Consider the following 18,333-nt stretch of genomic DNA (forward strand, 5'->3'; position numbering starts at 1 on the left):
GAGTTAAGTCAACCTAGCTGCAAATACTCAGCCTCATAGAAGTTGTGCTTCAAAATGCCTTTGGGGAAGAAAACCATTTTTCATTATTAGAAAATGAATCAACTGTAAACTTGACATACATAATGGCATAAATGTCCCAAGAGGCAGTCTGTGCTCATCTCACTGGAGACACTCAGCGAGCAGATGCTTGGAGGGGACCTTGTCCCGCCCGGGCTGTGAAGAATTAGATTCCACTCCTGCGCCAGCCCGAGCCCGCTGTGGGCACCACGGTGCACACACTGCGTAAAGCCAAGGAGGTAACAGTCGGGTGAACCCCAAAGCTACTCCAGATCAGACAGGGAAACCTGAGTTACTTAGCCACGACATGCACTAAGATGATGTCCACTCCATTAGAGGTCCTGATTTTCACTGGTCAGTATATGCAGAAGTTTCTTTGATGAAACCATTTACAAATTAAAAAATAAAATAAAATCCCCTGCGGCCCGGCTGGCATGGCTCAGTGGTTGAGCGTCGACCTATGCATCAGGAGGTCACGGTTTGATTCCTGGTCTGGTCATATGCCCAGGTTGTGGGCTCGATCCCCAGGAGGCAGCCGCTCAATGATTCTCTCTTATCACTGATGTTTTCCTCTCTATTCCTCCCTGAAATCAATAATAATAACAAAAAATCGCCCTAGCCGGTTTGGCTCAGTGGATAGACCATTGGCCTGCAGACTGAAGGGTCCCAGTTTTGATTCCAGTCAAGAGCGTGTGCCTTGGTTATGGGCACATCCCCAATGGGGGGTGTGCTGGAGGCAGCTGATCGATGATTCTCTCTTATCGATGTTTCTGGCTCTCCATCGCTCTCCCTTCCTCTCTATAAAAAAATCAATAAAATATTTTTTAAAATCCCTGTGGCCCTTGTTGTTCATGACCAGTGAACGGCCTTTGGAGATTGAGGATGACGGACCTGGATTACAAAATAAGGCCAGCGCTATCCTCAGGCTGGCAAGGGACGACATCCCTCCCATCGGGTTAGGATTTTCTAAGACGTCCTGGCGGGCGAGGGACTGAAATCTCAGCCACTGGGCGCCCTGAGGCCCGGGAGAGACTGCGATGAGGACCAGAAGGGGGACCAGAGGGATCGGCAGCTGGCGGGGGCGGCAGGGGACACACGGGTGGACCCCCAAGCACCCCGGATGGCAGCAACAAGACAGGCAAGACCTGCACCCACTCCCAGTGCCCGCCTGCCAGCCCTGCCACCAGGCACACACAGTCCCGGGCGAGGAAACCAAGGCCGTCCCTGAAAAGGCACGAAGACGAACAAAACAGAAGTTCAGAGCCGAGAGTCACCTACGGCTCTTAGAAATAAAGAAAGAGGACCAGGCCAGACTGCAAACCCTCCTGGTTCTTGCCAAGCCGGGCGGCTTTATTCAGGCCATCCGAAAGAGCATCTCACAGAGCGGGAACCGTACGTTACACAGCCAGGCAGGGCCGGGACATCTCAAACAAGTCAGGCGACGCTTTCCTTCGATCACCAACGGCAAGGCTGTAAGAAGAGGAGCCAGCCGGCCAGGCCAATGCCCGCGGCCCCTCTTCGTCCGCCTCCACCAGCGATTCCTTCTACAATACATGGGGACCACTTCGCATTTCCCGAGCCAAACTCAGCTTTCTTAGGAGTTGCTCGGGGTCATCTAAGAATAGAAAGTGGGCAAAACCATTCTGCTCAGTGCTAACGAAGAACTAAAAAAAAGGGGGATTGTTGCTAACGATGCCGATTCCTATGGAAACAGCCTGGCCTGCGCACACGTCCCCTGACGTGTCACTGGGGACAAAGTGCTCTCTCTGCCCCCCAGGGGACACGGGCCATGGCCGGGCCGGATTTCAGAGGCCAATCAGGCATCGGGAAAGTACTACGTAACAGAAAAAACTACAGTATGGAGTAACTCAAATAACTGGGCCCCCCAAGGGCGGGCTCCCCAGCTCTCCCCGGGGAGCCGGCCAGAGAGGCTGTTCTTCAGAGCCGCGGGCGCTAGTACATGGCCCGGGGGTTCTTAGTGCTGTAGTGCGCCTCGCAGGCGGCGACGTAGGCAGCCTCTGGGAAGAAGTCGTCGTGGTACTCGGCTAAAAACCTGCGGGGACAAAAGCAGCCCGTCAGGGGGAGGCAGGACCCCACGATCGCCCTCGCGTGTGGAAGCCAATGCTTCCACATGGACGGAGAGGATCCAGAGACGAGGAACAGAGTGAGCGGTCTCGGAGGGAAGGCAGGAGGGTGGTGGGTGGGAGGAGATCAACCACAGGACGTGTATGCATGTACTAGCATGCATAGCCCATGGATGTAGACAATAGGGCAGCCTGGGAGGAGGGCAAGGGGTGGGGGGCAGGCTGGAGGGGGTCAAAGGAGAGAAAAAGGGACATAAGTAATACTTCCAACAATAAAGATAAAAAGTAAAAAATAAAAACTGGCCCTGAATTGGGTAGATTTGACATTTGCTTTTAAATATATATATATATATATATATATATATATATATATATATATATATATATATTTCAGTCCTGCCGAAACTGGTTTAGTTCAGTGGACAGAGCGTCGGTCTGCGGACTGAAAGGTCCCAGGTTCGATTCCAGTCAAGGGCATGTACATTGGTTGTGGGCACATCCCCAGAAGGGGGTGTGCAGGAGGCAGCTGGTCGATGTTTCTCTCTCATCGATGTTTCTAGCTCTCTGTCCTTCTTTCTCTCCCTTCCTGTCTGTAAAATAATCAATAAAATATTATATATATATATATATATATATATATATATATATATATATATGTATATTTCAGTTCTAACTGGTTTGGCTCAGTGGATAGAGCATCATCCTATAGACTAAAGGGTCCCAGGTTCGATTCCGGTCAAGGGCATGTACCTTGGTTGCGGGCACATCCCCAATAGGAGGTGTGCAGGAGGCAGCTGATGGATGTTTCTCTCTCATCGATGTTTCTAGCTCTCTATCCCTCTCCCTTCCTCTCTGGAAAATCAATAAAATATATTTTAAAAAATAGATTATAAACTCAGCAAGTGTCACTTAGAGATTCACAATGCTTTCAGGGGCCAAGTTACCCCGGAACTGAACGGTACAGCAAGTACAGAGGACTCGGGGTCCTAATTTGTCATGCCGGAAGTGGTCCAGTTCCAGCTTACAGACCAAAACGTAAACAAGGCTGACTTATGCCTGGCATGGATTTCTGACCATTCAAGAGACTACAACACAGATGCTACTCTGAAGTGTCATTCAAGAGTGGACTTTTCCTTCTTTGATTGTATCATTTTTACAGCAACTAATGATTCTCTAGTTCAGTGGTCGGCAAACTCATTAGTCAACAGAGCCGCAGTTTGCCGACCACTGCTCTAGTTGATGCCTTTGGATACATTTTCAAAACCAATTACTATACTTCTTTGTAAATCTTTTTAAATTACTTCCTAAAATCCCAATTTCTATTTTGTATTGGGCATATTTCACAATTAGCAGTCTTTGCTATGCTAACGTACAGCTATCTCTTCATAGTTGGTTGGCATTAATTGCTTTCAGCTTATAAAATTAATCTTCACCAGAGGATATGTTTATTAATTTTTAGAGAGAAAGGGGGGAGGGGGAGAAAGAGAGAGAGAAAATCAATGTGAGAAACATTCATCGGTTGCCTCCCATACTTTCCCCAACCGGGGATTGAACCTGAAACCTGGGTACGTGCCTTGACTAGGACTCGAACCCGCAACCTTTTCGTGTACGGGACAATGCTCCAACCGAGCCATCCAGCCAGGACTCAGTTTACAAAACTTTTATGCCAAAGGGGATTGTGGGTTTGTCTGACAGGAAGGTTGGGAGGGGAGAGGCTAATTTTGAAACTTGTTTAGAAAAAAATGTTACCAAGTCTATCTTCACTCAGGGGTACTTTATTGGAAATGGCTACTTGAAAGTATCTTTTAACAACTCCAAGACCGAGTTCTCCGGATGAGCGCTCTCAGCTCTGTGGAACTTGATTGGCTCTTGCCGGTTAGGGCAAGAGCTTCAAGAGAAGGAAGAAATAGTCAGGTGGAGAGGACAATGGGTGAGCAGGGTACAGGCAGGAGAGGAACTGGTCAACAGACATCTGGGTGGGGGAGCCAGAGAGCTGGGCCACAGCATGGTGGGGGTGGGAGGGGAGAGGTGGAGTAAGTGATCCTGTGATGTGCTAAGTGATCTGTGATGTGCTAAGTGATCCTGTGATGTGCTAAGTGATCCTGTGATGTGCTAAAATGACTGGCCCTATCAGGGGAACGACATGCCTTTCTCTGCCTTCACTCACAAAAGAGGCTCAAGCTACAAAGTAATTAAGTTCAACACAACACTTGCAAAAAAGGAAATGCGCAATATCCATGTCAACCACCGTCATTTACCTTAACTTTAAACCCCAACCTGCCAATGCTAATATTTAAGTTAATGTACTTGCAATAAAGAAAAGTCTAATACTTTTTTCTAAAGGCACTCCGGCATAAAAAATACAAAACTAAGTTATCAATCTTAATCACTTCTACTGTAGAAATCAACTTTTTAGCACCCTCGATTTAGAAAGCAGATAAATGGTGGACAAAGGAAATCGCTTAGAAGCCCCCCTCTATTACAATTGCAGTTAGAACTAACGATACGTGGGGAATACTGCTACTACTTAAACATCAGAGCTGGCTTCCACATCTGCGGAAGAGAAATTCAGAAAAGTCAGATAAAAGGCAGTAGACGTGACTTTTGAGAAAGTAATAAAAATACCTCAGAAAGAGATCAAAGTGCTTCAGTAAAGCCTTCAGGTTCTTCTCAGAAAAGGCCATCTTCCCAAGGATTTCTGGAAGTTTCACTGCATTAAAAAGAGAAGCAAAAACATTTACCATAGGCAGAATCTGGCAACCGGTAAGACACACCCAAGGATGGAATGGGTCTGTTTAACCTTATTCAATCTGAAATTAGGGTATCAAACAAAACTAAGAACTCTGAGAGAACACAGCAATAGAACAAATACAGTGGTGCCTCGCATAACGAACGCCTCGCACAGCGAACTTTGGACAGGTTTTTCATGAAACCATCGGCCAAAAAGCAGAAAATGGATGAAGATGTGCAAGATTCGGTAGACTCTACTTAGTCTGTCTTAAAATTAAAAAAATGTGTGTTTTTTAAAAAAAAAATTATGTTTTTAGATGTATCTAAATAAAAATATGTCATCTTAGCATATTTTTTTTATGTCATCTTAGCATATTTTATGCTACAGAACGAATTTTTTTTTTTAACATGTATTGTTATGGGAAAACGCGTTTCACATAACGAACTTTTTGCATAACAAGCTTGCTCCTGGAACAAATTAAGTTCGTTGTGTGAGGCACCACTGTATTACAAATACAATTTTTAGGAAGTGTAAGATTTATTAAGGGCCTCTTTTTTTTTTAAAGAGGTACCTTTCAATAATTTTTCTTAGACCCCAAAATTACAAGATGTACATAAGCTAACAAGTGTGTTAAAATGAAAGCAAAATTAAATAAAAAAGGAGGGCAGGGGGGAGCCGGAAACCGGTGTGGCTCAGTGGATAGAGCGTCAGCCTGCGGACTGAAGGGTCCCAAGTTGGATTCCAGTCTAAGGCATGAACCTTGGCTGCAGGCACATCCCCAGTGGGGGGTGCAGGAGGCAGCTGATCGATGTTTCTCACGCATTGATGTTTCTCTCTCTCCCTCTCCCTTCCTCTCTGTAAAAAATTAATAATATATATATTTTTTTTTAAAGAAAAGGAGGCGGGGGGGAGAAGGAAGAAGAAACCAGGGACTGGGGTTCCTTACCAAATAATCTCAGCAAGTGTTGGGCCCCATAAATGTACGAGGGCGGAGGCGGCTGGTCGCCTGGCGGGTAGCTGTCGGGCACGAGCTTCCAGGAGAGGACCTGGCAAAGGCACAGACAGAACGCTTCGTCACGGCATCTTACCACGCTGCCAACGACGGCCTCAACATCCGGAGTCCCGCAGCAGTCCCTGCGCTTTGCCGTTCTGCGCCCAAACACGGGTCAACCCCCACCCCCGCGCCTGCCGGCCCTCTGGCACCTCAGGAGTGGCTCCTCAGCTGGCCCAGGGAAGGGAGGAAAGAGTGCCAGTTTCCTGGCAAGGTGGAAGTCCTGAAGGGAGCCTTCCGACTTGCCTATGCAGCTCTTTGTGGGCATGATGTCAGGACATGGGAGGATAGAATGTGTTTTTATGCTGGAGAGGAATGAGCTACAAATTACCGTATTTTTCGGACCATAAGACGCACCGGACCATAAGACGCACCAGTTTTTAGAGAAGGGAAATGAAGAAAAAAAGATTCTGAAACAAATAGTGTCCTAAAATATTTTATGTGCATTAAAACCCAACATCACAGTCATAAACACATGTAATCAACCCTGTAAAGTAAACAGCAGCATTTAGAACCATTTTAGAGCCGGGCAAGCACACAGAGACCACACAGAGCCGGGCAAGTAAAAAAACTTTTTTTTTTACAGTATCTGTGTAGGCTATATTTGGACCATAAGACGCAGGGACTTTTTCCCCCCACTTCTTGGGAAAAAAAATGCGTCTTATGGTCCGAAAAATACGGTAATTAAGTTCAACACAGCATTGGCAAAAAAATAAAAATAAAAAATAAAAAAAGGCACAATATGAAATATTGTGTAGAATTCTTATGTAAATACATAGGGGAAAATATCAAGAAGTATATACCGAAATGTTAACGTTCATTTTTCTAGTGGGGGAATTATGATATAGGGCTCCTGAGAAGAAATACATATAAGTTTTCCATATACATTATGTACCAGCATACATATTATAGTTTTTGACTATCATTTTTCAGAACCTCTTTGCCTTTTAAATCAATCATAGGAGGATCCAACTTCCATGGAGATACTTCTAATCATCTGAAAATTATAATAAATTAAGTAGAGGACAAAATACGTCACTATCAAAATAAATATCAGCTTATAAAAATAAATGAAACTGTGGAAGAGAAGACTTAAAATTATATTAAGGAATATTCGATTTCATGATTTTCAACAGCTACTACCTATAAGTTAGCTGTAACTACTTAGGTCATTTTGCGCCTTTCCTTTATTGGAAATCCTGCTATATTCTCGAATGAAGCAGTAAAAAAGGAGCCCAAATATGTTTGGAGAAATATTTCTATTGTTCCAAAATCCCGGAATTGCTGCTGTTATGTTCACTTTGGAAGCTAATCTGACCTTCTGAATTGAGTAAAAATAGACGCCAACCTTGAAAATACCTACAATCTGGCCCTTTAAGGCAAGTCTGCTGACCCTCCATCACAAAATGTTCTCTGCCTGGTACTCACCTGTCCCCAGCCGCGGACACAAGAAATCCCACCCTAGGACAGTCACAGAACAGCCTGCGGGCCTGAGGCATCGCCTGAATCCTGGAGACACTCACTATCTACATCAGTTAAGTGGCCTTAAAAATCGAGTTTTAGCCCTAGCTGGTTTGGCTCAGTGGATAGAGAGAGCATCAGCCTAAGGACTGGAGAGTCCCAGGTTCGATTCCAGTCAAGGGCACATGCCTGGATTGCAACTTGATCCCCAGCAGGGGGCGTGCAGGAGGCAGCTGATCATTGATTCTCTCTCATCACTGATGTTTCTGTCTCTCTCCCCGTCTCTTCCTCCCTGAAATGAATTTAAAATTATACATACATATATATTCTTTTTAATTTTTGTCTTAAAGGGAGTTTTAGAATGAAGCTTTCCGGGGCTGGCTGGGTGGGAAGAGATCAACCAAAGAACTTGTATGCATAGATGCATAACCCATGGACCCAGACAATTGGGTGGTGAAGGCCTGAGGCAGGGGGGAGGGGTGGGCTAGAAAGGGGACATAAGTAATATTTTCAACAATAAAGATTTTAAAAAATAAAATGAAGTTTCCCCATCTATAAAACAGAAACCCGGTGCAAGGAAAGAATACGAGGTAATTTAAGTCAAGGGCCTGGCATAATGCGGACACAGCATGCCTCAAGGGGATGGCTGTTAATGTTATTGAGGATGAATTTTATATTTTTAAATGGCTGGAGAAATAGCAAAAACAAAAACAAAAAAAACACGTCTCATCACACTTGGAAATGACCGGATATTCAAATGTGTGTGCGTATTCAGGTCTTAATGGGACAGCGCACTCGTTCATTACACAGTGCCTATGGCTACTTTTGGAGTTGGGCAGTCCTGTCAGACACTGTGTGGCCAAAGCTTCAAATATATGCTCTCTGGCCTTTTGCAGAGAAAGTGTTCTGATGCCTATTCTATAAAATGAAAATACAGGCCCTGGCTGATTTGGCTCAGTGGATGGAGCGTTGGCCTGCGGACTCAAGGGTCCCAGGTTCAATTCCAGTCAAGGCATGCACCTTGGTTGCAGGCACATCCCCAGTGGGAGGTGTGCAGGAGGCGGCTGATGGATGTTTCTCTCTCATCGATGTTTCTAATTCTCTATCCCTCTCCCTTCCTCTCCATAAAAATCAATAAAATGTATTTAAAAAAAAAATTGCTCTGGCCAGTTTGACTCAGTGGATAGAGCGTCGACTGTGGACTGAAGGGTCCCAGGTTCGATTCCAGTCAAGAGCACATGCCTGGGTTGCAGGCTCGATCCCCAGTAGGGGGCATGTAGGAAGCAGGCAATCAATGATTCTCTCATCACTGATGTTTCTCTCTCTCCCCCCTCTTCCTTCCTCTCTGAAATCAATAAATATATTTAAAACCAACAAAAAAAAAATTAATACATAAAAAAAACCCTGAAAATACAGGAAGTGCTGGGATCACATCATTTCGTTACAATGTTGATGAGATGCCAGGAATTAAACTTGTTTGTAACAACTGGCCTGTGGTACACTGGTTTCATTGTATGTTGTTTTGCTTAAAGTCCAAGTACCTATCCCCGACGCTCAGTGAGGACTCAGTGTACTCATGTTTCCGTCCTGACAGTTTCTTAAGATAGAAGGCCAATGTCAGTCTAACAATGTCCTCATTTGTGAAACCCAAGAACACACTGTCACACCTCATCTGAAGGCCCCTGCTCATGGCCACGGCCAGAGAGGCTTCTGAGGAAACCCCGTTTCCTGCCGCACGACGTAAGCAACCCCAAAGGCTCGCCGGAGGCGAGCAGCGACACGCACTCTCTACCTCATTGATCTCATTGGTTCTTCTGCCTTCAAAGCTGGCGAACACGGCGCTGCCGTCCTTGCTGGGGGTCACGGGCACAGGTGAGGAGGATCTGCTATGCACAGGCGTTTCTTCGGGAGGAACAGAGGTTAGTTAGTCACTTAGCAGTCACATGGCTGGGGAGAAAACTGCTGGAAGACGTTACACACAGTAGAGGACTTCCTCATCTCTAGCAATAAGACCCTCCTGTTATAAGACAGCACCTAGAATATTCTTTGGCAAAAAAAAAAAAAAAAAAAGGACTCAACTATTAATAGAAGCTACAGCACCATGAACCTTGAAAGCATGATGCAGAGTGCCAGGAGCCGCAGACAAAAGGCCACATATTGGATGATTCAGCTGGTAACCATTCATGCCCAGAGGCAAACCCCCAGGGGCAGCAAGCAAGTGGTGGGCGCCCAGCATCAGGGGAGGAGACAGGGGGTGACTTGACTGATCACTGACTTGTGATCCAGAGCTAATCCAGGAGCACTAAACATCTAGCCATAGCAAGCATGTCAAACTCGTCGCCTGCATGCCTCATTGAAATAGATGAGGCATGCGGCCCGCCGGCTGCCAGTCTGACATGCTGGAGCTCCAGAGCTGAAGCCCAGCAGGCTCGTGTCTCTGCCCACTGCTCCCAGGTTGTGGAAAAGTCCTCCCCATCCTCAGATGGTGGGCACGTGACCCATAGCTAATCCAGGAGCACCAAGCATCCAGCCACAGCAAGCATGTCAAATTCGCGGCCCACACGCCTCATTGAAATAGACGAGGCATGTGGCCCGCTGGCTGCCAGTCTGACATGCTGGAGCTCCAGAGCTGAAGCCCAGCAGGCTTGTGTCTCTGCCCGCTGCTCTCAGGCTGTGGGAAAGTCCTCCCCATCCTCAGACAGCAGGCATGCGTGGCTGGCTGTACAGGCGTCCCCCCTCCCTCCCTCCCTCCCTCCCTCCCACCCGCACGCCTCCTGCTGGCCGCGCCCTGGGGCCCAGGAGGGGACCCACTCTTCTCCAGGTGCAGGAACAGCTTGGGCATGCTGGCCGCCGCGTCCTGCTGCCGGCGCTTGGGCTGCGGCGAGGCGCTGCTCTCGGACAGCCGGTCGCTGTTGGCGGAGTGGCGGGTGGAGCGCCGCAGTGACTGCAGGGCCTCGGGCTCTGCTTTGCGCCGCTTGGGGGTGGCCGGCTCCCCGGTGGTCTGGCTCTCCGTGGACTGCGGGGTGGACGGGTTCAACAAGGGCGGGCTTGGCGAGAGCTCCTCCTGGCTCCTGCGGGGGAAGGGCACGGTGTGGTGCAGATCCTATGTAACGACCCCTCGCACATAGCGCCCCGGGACACGGGGACAGGAGGTTGGGAGTGGGGCATGGGGACATGGGCGCAGGGCCCCAGGGAGTCGTACGGGCTTCTCCCCTGGGGGCACAGCAACAGGAAAGGAAGACAGGCTGAGACAAGCCATTAGAGGCGGGGAGAGAACCCGGAGGCAGGAGCCGCAAAGGGAGGAGGGAGGAAGGGAAAGGCGCCAAGGGGACGCTGGCAGTGTCCTGGGCGGGCAGGGGGGCAGTGGCGGGCAGAGGCAGGGGGCGAGCAGGCAGGAGGGGATGGACGAGTGGCCATCACCAGACAGACCATGCAGGTGAGGCGCGAGGGAGACACAGCTTGTGCGGATGGGAGGACATTAGGTCGGGGGACTCCAGTGTCCCTCCAGGAGAAGAGATGTGGGCGAGCTTGGCCAGCGATGGGGCGAACACATTGACACAGCCCCACAGAAGGGCAGGGACCTTGACTTGAAGGCCACAAGCCTCCTTCCTGATCAGTGACTGCTCCAGGAGGCCGAAGCGAGAGGCTCAGAAGCACCTCCCCGCGTCCCACAACCAGCAAGTGAGAGCGCCGCTCAAAATCCAACCACAGGCTCCACGCTGGGACTTACCTACTGGAGCTGGTGGCACTCTCCTTAATGGGAAGGAAAAATTTGGACGAGGTCACCTTTTTGTACTGAACTTGTTCGTACGGATACAGCAAGAGCAACGGGAGCGTATAATCGAAGGTTATTCGCAATCCGTCCACCATCTCCTTGCAGAGGTCCACACTGGGAGGATGAGAAAGAAGCCATCAGAGATGCGAGACACGGAACTTGCCACAGTGTCACCACGAGGCTGTCCATTTTTCACAAGGCCGAGTTTAAAACACTGTATATCACACCCACACACTGAGAATACAATGTGTCTGGAGATGCCAACAACCAAGAATTCAGTGGGAACACCCGCCTGTGATATAAAGCGCAGAGTCTGTAGTGATTTTAATGCACCCTGAACACACGCATGCGCGCAGGGGCCCACAAGGAGCCCAAGCAGCAGGGGCTGCAGAAGGCGGACAGACCCCAATGACTGCGGGCGGAAGGGGCGGGACCCATGAATGCCTCACACCTGTCTGAACTCAAACACTCCTCTTGTCCAACTCTACGCCCTCCAGCTGAGACATGGGCACTGAGGCAGACCGAGGGGACAGTTCCTCGGGCCAGAGCGAAGGCATGTTTATAAACGGGCTCTGATCAAATCCTCACTGCCCAGTTGGTGCTTCAGCAGTTCCCTCCCTGACTTAGATCACTGAGCAAGCTGGTCTTGGTGTTGCAGCCAGACCAGGTGCAGTTATTGAACATTAAAACAAAACACCTGAAACCGGTGTGGCTCAGTGGATAGAGCGTTGGTCTGCGGACTGAAAGGTCCCGGGTTCGATTCCGGTCAAGGGCATGTACCTTGGTTTCGGGAACATCCCCAGTAGGGAGTGTGCGGGAGGCAGCTGGTTGATGATTCTCTCTCACCGATGTTTCTAACTCTCTATCCTTCTCCCCTCCTCTCTGTAAAAAAACCAATAAAATATATTTAAAAAACAACAATAAAACAGCCAAAACTGGTTTCGCTCAGTGGATAGAGCGTTGGTCTGCGGACTGAAAAGTCCCAGGTTCGATTCCGGTCAAGGGCATATTGCTGGCACATCCCTGGTGGGGGGTGTGTAGGAGGCAGCTGGTCGATGTTTCTCTCTCATCGATGTTTCTAGCTTTCTATCCCTCTCCCTTCCTCTCTGTAAAAAATCAATAAAATATATTAAAAAAAAAAAAAACCAACAAAACAAAAAGAACGTTTTGATACCAAGTTGCATGTTAAGTGACACATTAAACGAATGCATAAGACTGAAATGGAGACAGTGCTGCCTCTTCTAAATAAAAGTCACTTCTCTGCTACAAACTAAGGGACCCAGCCGATGCCAGCCCCCTCCCCCACTCACTTCTTTTCTGCCGGGATGTAATTCGCGTTCATGCTGGCCTGGGCCATGGCGTGGTGATGCCGGGGCCGCTCGTTGGCCGAGAAGGCTGCGTTGATGGCGAAATGCTTCACGTAGGATTCCAGGATGGTGATGATGTTGGTCTGGCACGGGAGCTTCACTAACTGTCAATGAAACGGACACGGCTGCTGCACACCTCCCCCCGGCCCGGCCGCCTACTCCAGCCAACGGAGCCTCTCTACATTGCCTTTTCAGACTCAGAAAGCAAGCTTACTCTGCAGGGAAAGAACCTTTTACATAAATACACGTTGAAGCTCTTTGATTAAGGTGACCAGACGTCCCGATTTTTAACAATTGTGCCGCGTCCCGAGGCATTTTAAAAAAGTCCTGATTTTTGGCCTTGGGACGCGGGACAAATTGTTAAAAATCGGGACTGTCCCGCCAAAAGCGGGATGTCTGGTCACCTTATCTTTGATGGTTTGTTGCATACCGATGGCATCACCATGTACATTACAGCATCAATTTTTTAAAGGAATGCCAGCAGTGAGGCTTATGTTAATGATCCATTAGAACAGTGGTCAGCAAACTGCGGCTCTGCTGACTAATCACTGTCATATCCTACCCTTTACCTCTTTGCACACAATATGCCACAACTGCCTAATCCAACTCCACGGTAACATTTAGTCTAGTCCAGTGGTCGGCAAACTCATTAGTCAACAGAGCCGCAGTTTGCCGACCACTGCACCAGAACCACCTGGGGAGCCTTGCAAACTAGTTCCACCAGAGCCCACGTCCTCTTACCCTCTGGGCCAGTGGTCGGCAAACTCATGAGTCAACAGAGCCAAATACCAACAGGACAACGATTGAAATTTCTTTGGAGAGCAACATTTTTTAAACTTCAACTTCTTCTAATGCTACTTCTTCAACATAGACTCGCCCAGGCCGTGGTATTTTGTGAAAGAGCCACACTCAAGGGGCCAAAGAGCCGCATGTGGCTCTCGAGCCGCAGTTTGCCGACCACTGCCCTAGCGGGTTCTCCGGGGCAGCCAGGCTGGGAGAGACCCTGCACGCTTGAATGCCATTAGCAGCAGGGCGCTGCTGTCAGATAATCGTGAACCCTGCCTGGGTACCCCACTTAACCCGGACGTCCCATTGCCCCAAGGTTAGCAAGGACGGGGCTTGGGGGTTCGTTCTGTCGGACACCATGTGTACCCGCTTCCTCCGGTTGATGTAGTAGCAGTCGTCCTCCAGCTTCTTCTTCAGCACATCGGGGATGTCTATGGTGATGGCTCTATCTTCCATCGCCCTCTTCCTGCGCGGCTCCAGCACGACTTTCTGCGACAGGAAAAGTGCATCGTTTTAAACGGCTTACACTCGCAGGAGAGGCCACATCCAGAGGACGGATATGATACAAAGCCAGTTAACCCTCGGCATTTCCCCCAGGAACGACACGTGTTCTGCTGAAAAGCGCCTTCAAGGCCACGGTCACTCGCTTTAGGACACTGACCGCATATTGCAAACGCTTCTTCCCCCTTTCATTTCCCAGGAGGACGGAAGGCGGGCAGGAGATGCTAAGCGGACACACAGCATTTAAAAGCAGTCACCGTTATAAAAACCAAGGCCACCATGCCCCTGGCAAGTAAGAGGCCACTCTGACTCGTGCCAATACTTCATGGCTGTAAAGAGCCACCGAAGGGTCACACGGTGACTACGAATGAGTTACTTTTCATTAAATAGGAAGTTTAAGAACGTATTTTGACAAAACGATTCACGGCCGGAGAGTTCTACCACTACAATCAATACCAAAGAGTGTTCACAATGAGACCTTTACCACTTCAGTCTTTTCTTCAATGTCACTTTCTTCACTTATTGCGCCATCCTTTTCGTCACTGCTGTCACCAGAGGAAGTGCTTACAGCTAGGTGAGACACAAACACCAAGCAAGCCTGGGTTAGCCAATTCCCAGCTCTTCCGGTTCCTTACGGTGGGATGTGTCCTACGGCCGGCATCCACCAACGGCGGTCCTACATCTATTTTAAATGCCCAACGCAAATATCGTCCCTTTCAGAATGGAAATTTTATTTTGAAAAATAGAACACCGATTTCAACAAATGCAAAACACACCCAAGAAAATGATCTTGGCTCAGTGGAGAGTGTCAGCCTGCAATGGACTGAAGGGTCCCAGGTTCGATTCCAGATCAGGGCATAATGCCCAGGCTGTGGCTCCATTCCCAGTGGGGGGTGTGCAGGGGGCAGGCAATCCACGATTCTCTCTTATCACGGATGTTTCTCTCTCTCTTTCTCTCTCTCCCTTCCTCACTGAAATCAATAAAAATGTATTTTAAAAAAGAAAAGTAAGACAATGATCTGGAAGTGTTTAGTCATATAGGATCCCATGGTTACCTGCTGTGTTGGAAAGTGAGGCACCATAAGAATGGACTCCTGAGGGATGAGTATAGACCAGTGGTCAGCAAACTGCGGCTTGCGAGCCACATGTGGCTCTTTGGACCCTTGAGTTTTTAGCAAAGGCCAGCTTAGGAGTACCCTAATAAAGTTAATAACAATATACCTACCTATATAGTTTAAGTTTAAAAAATTTGGCTCTCAAAAGAAATTTCAATTATTGTACTGTTGCTATTTGGCTCTGTTAACTAATGAGTTTGCCGACCACTGGTATAGACACTGGCCAAGAAGGCAGAGATTAGAAGCATGTCTGATGAGGACGAATTATGATTTTATTGACTGCTAACTTACTTGCCAAAATCGAAAGAGGCAAATATCATATGTAATGAGCTAAAAACCTTTCCCTGTGTAATTTCAATGATTCCTCCCCCCTCAGTCCTGCAGTACATATAAAAGAACTAGGTAAAAGTTCTTTTATTATTACTTTTTAAATAAATTTTTATTGACTTCAGAGAGGAAGGGAGAGGGAGAGGGAGAGAGAGAAAAATCAATGAAGAGAGAGAATCATGGATCGGCTGCCTCTGCACGCCCCCTACAGGGGATGGAGCCTACAACCTGGGCATGTGCCCTGACCCATGACCAGGATCCTGGTTCATAGGCCGGTGCTCAACCACTGAGCCATGCTGGCCGGGAGGTGAAAGTTCATTTCAGCAGAGAAAATAACTCAGGCCACTCACAGTTCTCATTGCTTTTATCTTTTTCTTCAACGGGGAGGCTTTTTAAGACGGAATCAACACCAGGCAGCCGGCAGCGCTTCTTCTTCCTTCCTGTGCTTCTGGGGGGAAAACAACACACGACTGAAATAAATGCTGATGTTGACTGATAAGGGTCTCGAGGTAAAAAAGCAAGATAGAACAACAAAGATCCTTAAGCATCTGACACATACGTAAGCTTTAGAACATAAATGGTGATCTCCACTTCAGATTTGTATACTAGTATATATACAATATCCTCTCGGAAAACATAGCAGTTACTTACAACACAGACACTCTCCTCGAACACATTTTTCATAAGTCAAGTTGCATAATAAACCACGCTTGTCCTATGTTTACTTTTATACCCTAAAAATTCTACACATTAAGAGAAACCCATTTGTCAGGATTGTTGTATTCTCACAGGCGAGCTACAGCTTTTCTGGCCAATTTTCGTTGTAATCTCCGATTTTCGTCGGTATCCCGGAGGACATGATCTTCAGCTGCCCACCTATCCCAGCTGCAAAACAAAAAGAAAAGGGTATGAGATTCAGCATGTTAATGAGCTAGAAAACAAATGCCAAAAGCACCTCACAGAAACGGAAGTGTCCCAGAATTATTTACATTTGGAAAAACTGTTTAAATATTTTAAAAATTACAAAAGTTGCAAACAAACTGAAAAAGGGACTCATTTAGACATAGAAGCAACTGGGGCTCCCAGAATTACCCAGAGAAGTCAAATAGAATCCACTTAAAAGTAATCATGCTTCTGCATAGGCAAAGTTTGACTTTAAAAAAGCAAAAAGAAGACAGGAAACTTTTCTACAAGTGTTTCTGAAACTTAACAAAACCCAACGTCCCTGTGCTCAAAGATGATCAATTTTCAGTCAGGGCTAACAAATACACTCACCTTCTGTTCCAACCATTAAAATGGATTAGATATTCCGGGATCTTTCTGCCTTTTTCGTCTTTCCCAACAATAACATCCACAATCTGAAACCAGAAAATGTTGTCCACAAATGATTGAATATACTGAACCCTGGAACATAGGTCAGGAAAACTAGATCATAGACCTTTTTTGAAAAGAAAAGGAAGTATTCGCTCCTTTTTTAGACCGCGAGCTGTGCTGAAACATTTTTCCTTTCAATTCCATTTTTTTCCTGACTGGATGCCTCAAAAAAGGAAACATCCCTCCAAACTCCCCGTGATTGGTCTCTGCGTGCGGGACTGGGTGCATCTTTCAAAGCCATTGGCCAGCCAACCTGTCAGTAAAGAGGAGTCCTGGCCAGACACGAGAGCTGCGGCCCTGAGACCTCTGGGAGTTGTAGTTTCTCCAGCTCCGCTGTGTCCCGAGCCCCCACCCTTCCAGTGGTGTCCCCAGAGGGAACATCTGGGGCAAATGATGGGGCGTGTCACCCCAGGGGATACTCAGGGCGGGGAAGGAAATCAGTGACAAGGGTTGCCGGGGCGGAACCCTAAAATATAACCCACAGAACCCGGAGTCCTTGGTAAGTCCCCCAGTGGGCAGCGCTGCTCGGACGCACCTGGGACCCCCGGCCAACCCCACCACCAGACTGCGATGCCCACTCCCTCTCGCCATCCAGACCTGAGGGGCTACAAATGTGACTCAGATCCCCGCGAGCCCCCTGATGGGCAGGGGGTGCGACTTGGAGACTGAAAACATAAAGGCCCTGAAGGAAGATAACTGGGTCAGCCTAGCCCTTGGACCCTACGGGAGGGTCCCTGGCACGACTGAGGCCCCAGGACAATGACGTCGCGAGTCGACAGGCAGCGCTGTGGCGCTGTGGATTAGGACCTGGGTCGGTCGATCACGAAGTCACACGGAAGCCCACGAGGCGCTCCGCGCAGGACGCAGGGACTTAAGGATCCATTCCGCGAACGGTTTCCTGGACACGCAGCCCACGCTGCGGTCACATGAACAATCGACGCACGGCGAAAACCTCGCGACACCTCAGACGAGAGCTTTCAGGCCGCGCGTGCGCAGTCCCGTCCGCCGGCCGGAAGCGGAAGCACTCCTGCCCCGAGTCCCCAGCGCGGCGCCCGCGAACGCCCCCTGCCTTCCGCGCGGCGCGGCGCAGGCCCAGGTGTCACAGGCAGAGAGCACCCAGGCCCGGCCGCTTCCCCTTCTCCCCGCCGCCATCCGCGCCCGCGCCCACACCCGCATTCCGACGCGGGGTCCCCGACCCGCGCCTCCTCCCTGTCCCTCCGCGGCGGCACCTTGGCATCGTACAGCACTCGCGCCTTGGTGGGGTCAGGCTCGAAGCACAGGACTTTCTCCCCTGAGTGGAATTTAAATTTCATGCCCTCGCTCGCGCTCATTTGCTCATCGTGGCGGAGGGCGAGGCTCCGGGGCGGGCGGAACGCGCGCGGTGGGGGACAAGGGGGAGCGGGGAGGTGGTGCACTGCGGCGGGGGGTGGGAGGGAGGGAGCGGGGAATGGCGGAGGCTGCGGCCGCCCCGCCCTCGGTCCCGCCTCTGCCCGCCCCGAGTCGCTGCTGGACCTCGAAATCGCGGATCGCGAGCTCTGTCCCCACCCCCGCCCACCCTCAGGGAGCCCCCGCGAGTCTCCCCCGGGCTCGGGCAGCCCGCGATCGGAGAACGCCAGCCATAGGCAGGGCTACCCGCAGAGCAGCCGCTCCCGCCCTCGTGGGAAAGGCAGCTGACGTGGGCTGCTCCCACGATGTCATAACGCC

The 18,333-nt window shown here is 49.1% G+C and overlaps 1 protein-coding gene across 13 annotated transcripts; it reads right to left on the reverse strand.

Annotated features, from left to right (window-relative positions):
- Positions 1 to 1,349: 1,349 nt before the first annotated feature.
- MSL3 (MSL complex subunit 3) lies at positions 1,350 to 18,052 on the reverse strand. 13 transcript variants are annotated; one of them, XM_084869851.1, is made up of 13 exons: positions 17,859 to 18,052; positions 16,531 to 16,613; positions 16,045 to 16,140; positions 15,606 to 15,703; positions 14,298 to 14,383; positions 13,679 to 13,801; positions 12,470 to 12,630; positions 11,115 to 11,273; positions 10,196 to 10,455; positions 9,177 to 9,286; positions 5,819 to 5,918; positions 4,767 to 4,851; positions 1,350 to 2,110 (listed from the first exon to the last, which is right to left on the reverse strand). In XM_084869851.1, exons 1-13 carry the CDS (start codon positions 17,958 to 17,960, stop codon positions 2,011 to 2,013), a joined length of 1,563 nt encoding a protein of 520 aa, XP_084725977.1. In that variant the 5' UTR covers positions 17,961 to 18,052; the 3' UTR covers positions 1,350 to 2,010. The 13 variants fall into 13 exon arrangements, with proteins under 13 accessions (XP_084725977.1, XP_084725971.1, XP_084725978.1 ...); XM_084869845.1 differs by having other exon boundaries at positions 14,292 to 14,383; XM_084869852.1 differs by having other exon boundaries at positions 9,170 to 9,286; positions 14,292 to 14,383.
- Positions 18,053 to 18,333: the final 281 nt, after the last annotated feature.

Source organism: Pipistrellus hanaki (assembly GCF_964339955.1).
Source record: "Pipistrellus hanaki genome assembly, chromosome: X".
Taxonomy (NCBI): Eukaryota; Metazoa; Chordata; class Mammalia; order Chiroptera; family Vespertilionidae; genus Pipistrellus; species Pipistrellus hanaki.

Excerpts from the sequence above, each read along its gene's own strand:
- MSL3 (XM_084869849.1), bottom strand. The coding sequence starts at position 16,870 with ATGGCTTTGAAAGATGCACCCAGTCCCGCACGCAGAGACCAATCACGG. Across the intron at positions 12,631-13,678 it reads ACATCAACCGGAGGAAGCGG|TTAGTGAAGCTCCCGTGCCA; the intron begins GTACACATGGTG and ends TTTCATTGACAG. Across the intron at positions 11,274-12,469 it reads TACATCCCGGCAGAAAAGAA|TGTGGACCTCTGCAAGGAGA; the intron begins GTGAGTGGGGGA and ends TCATCCTCCCAG.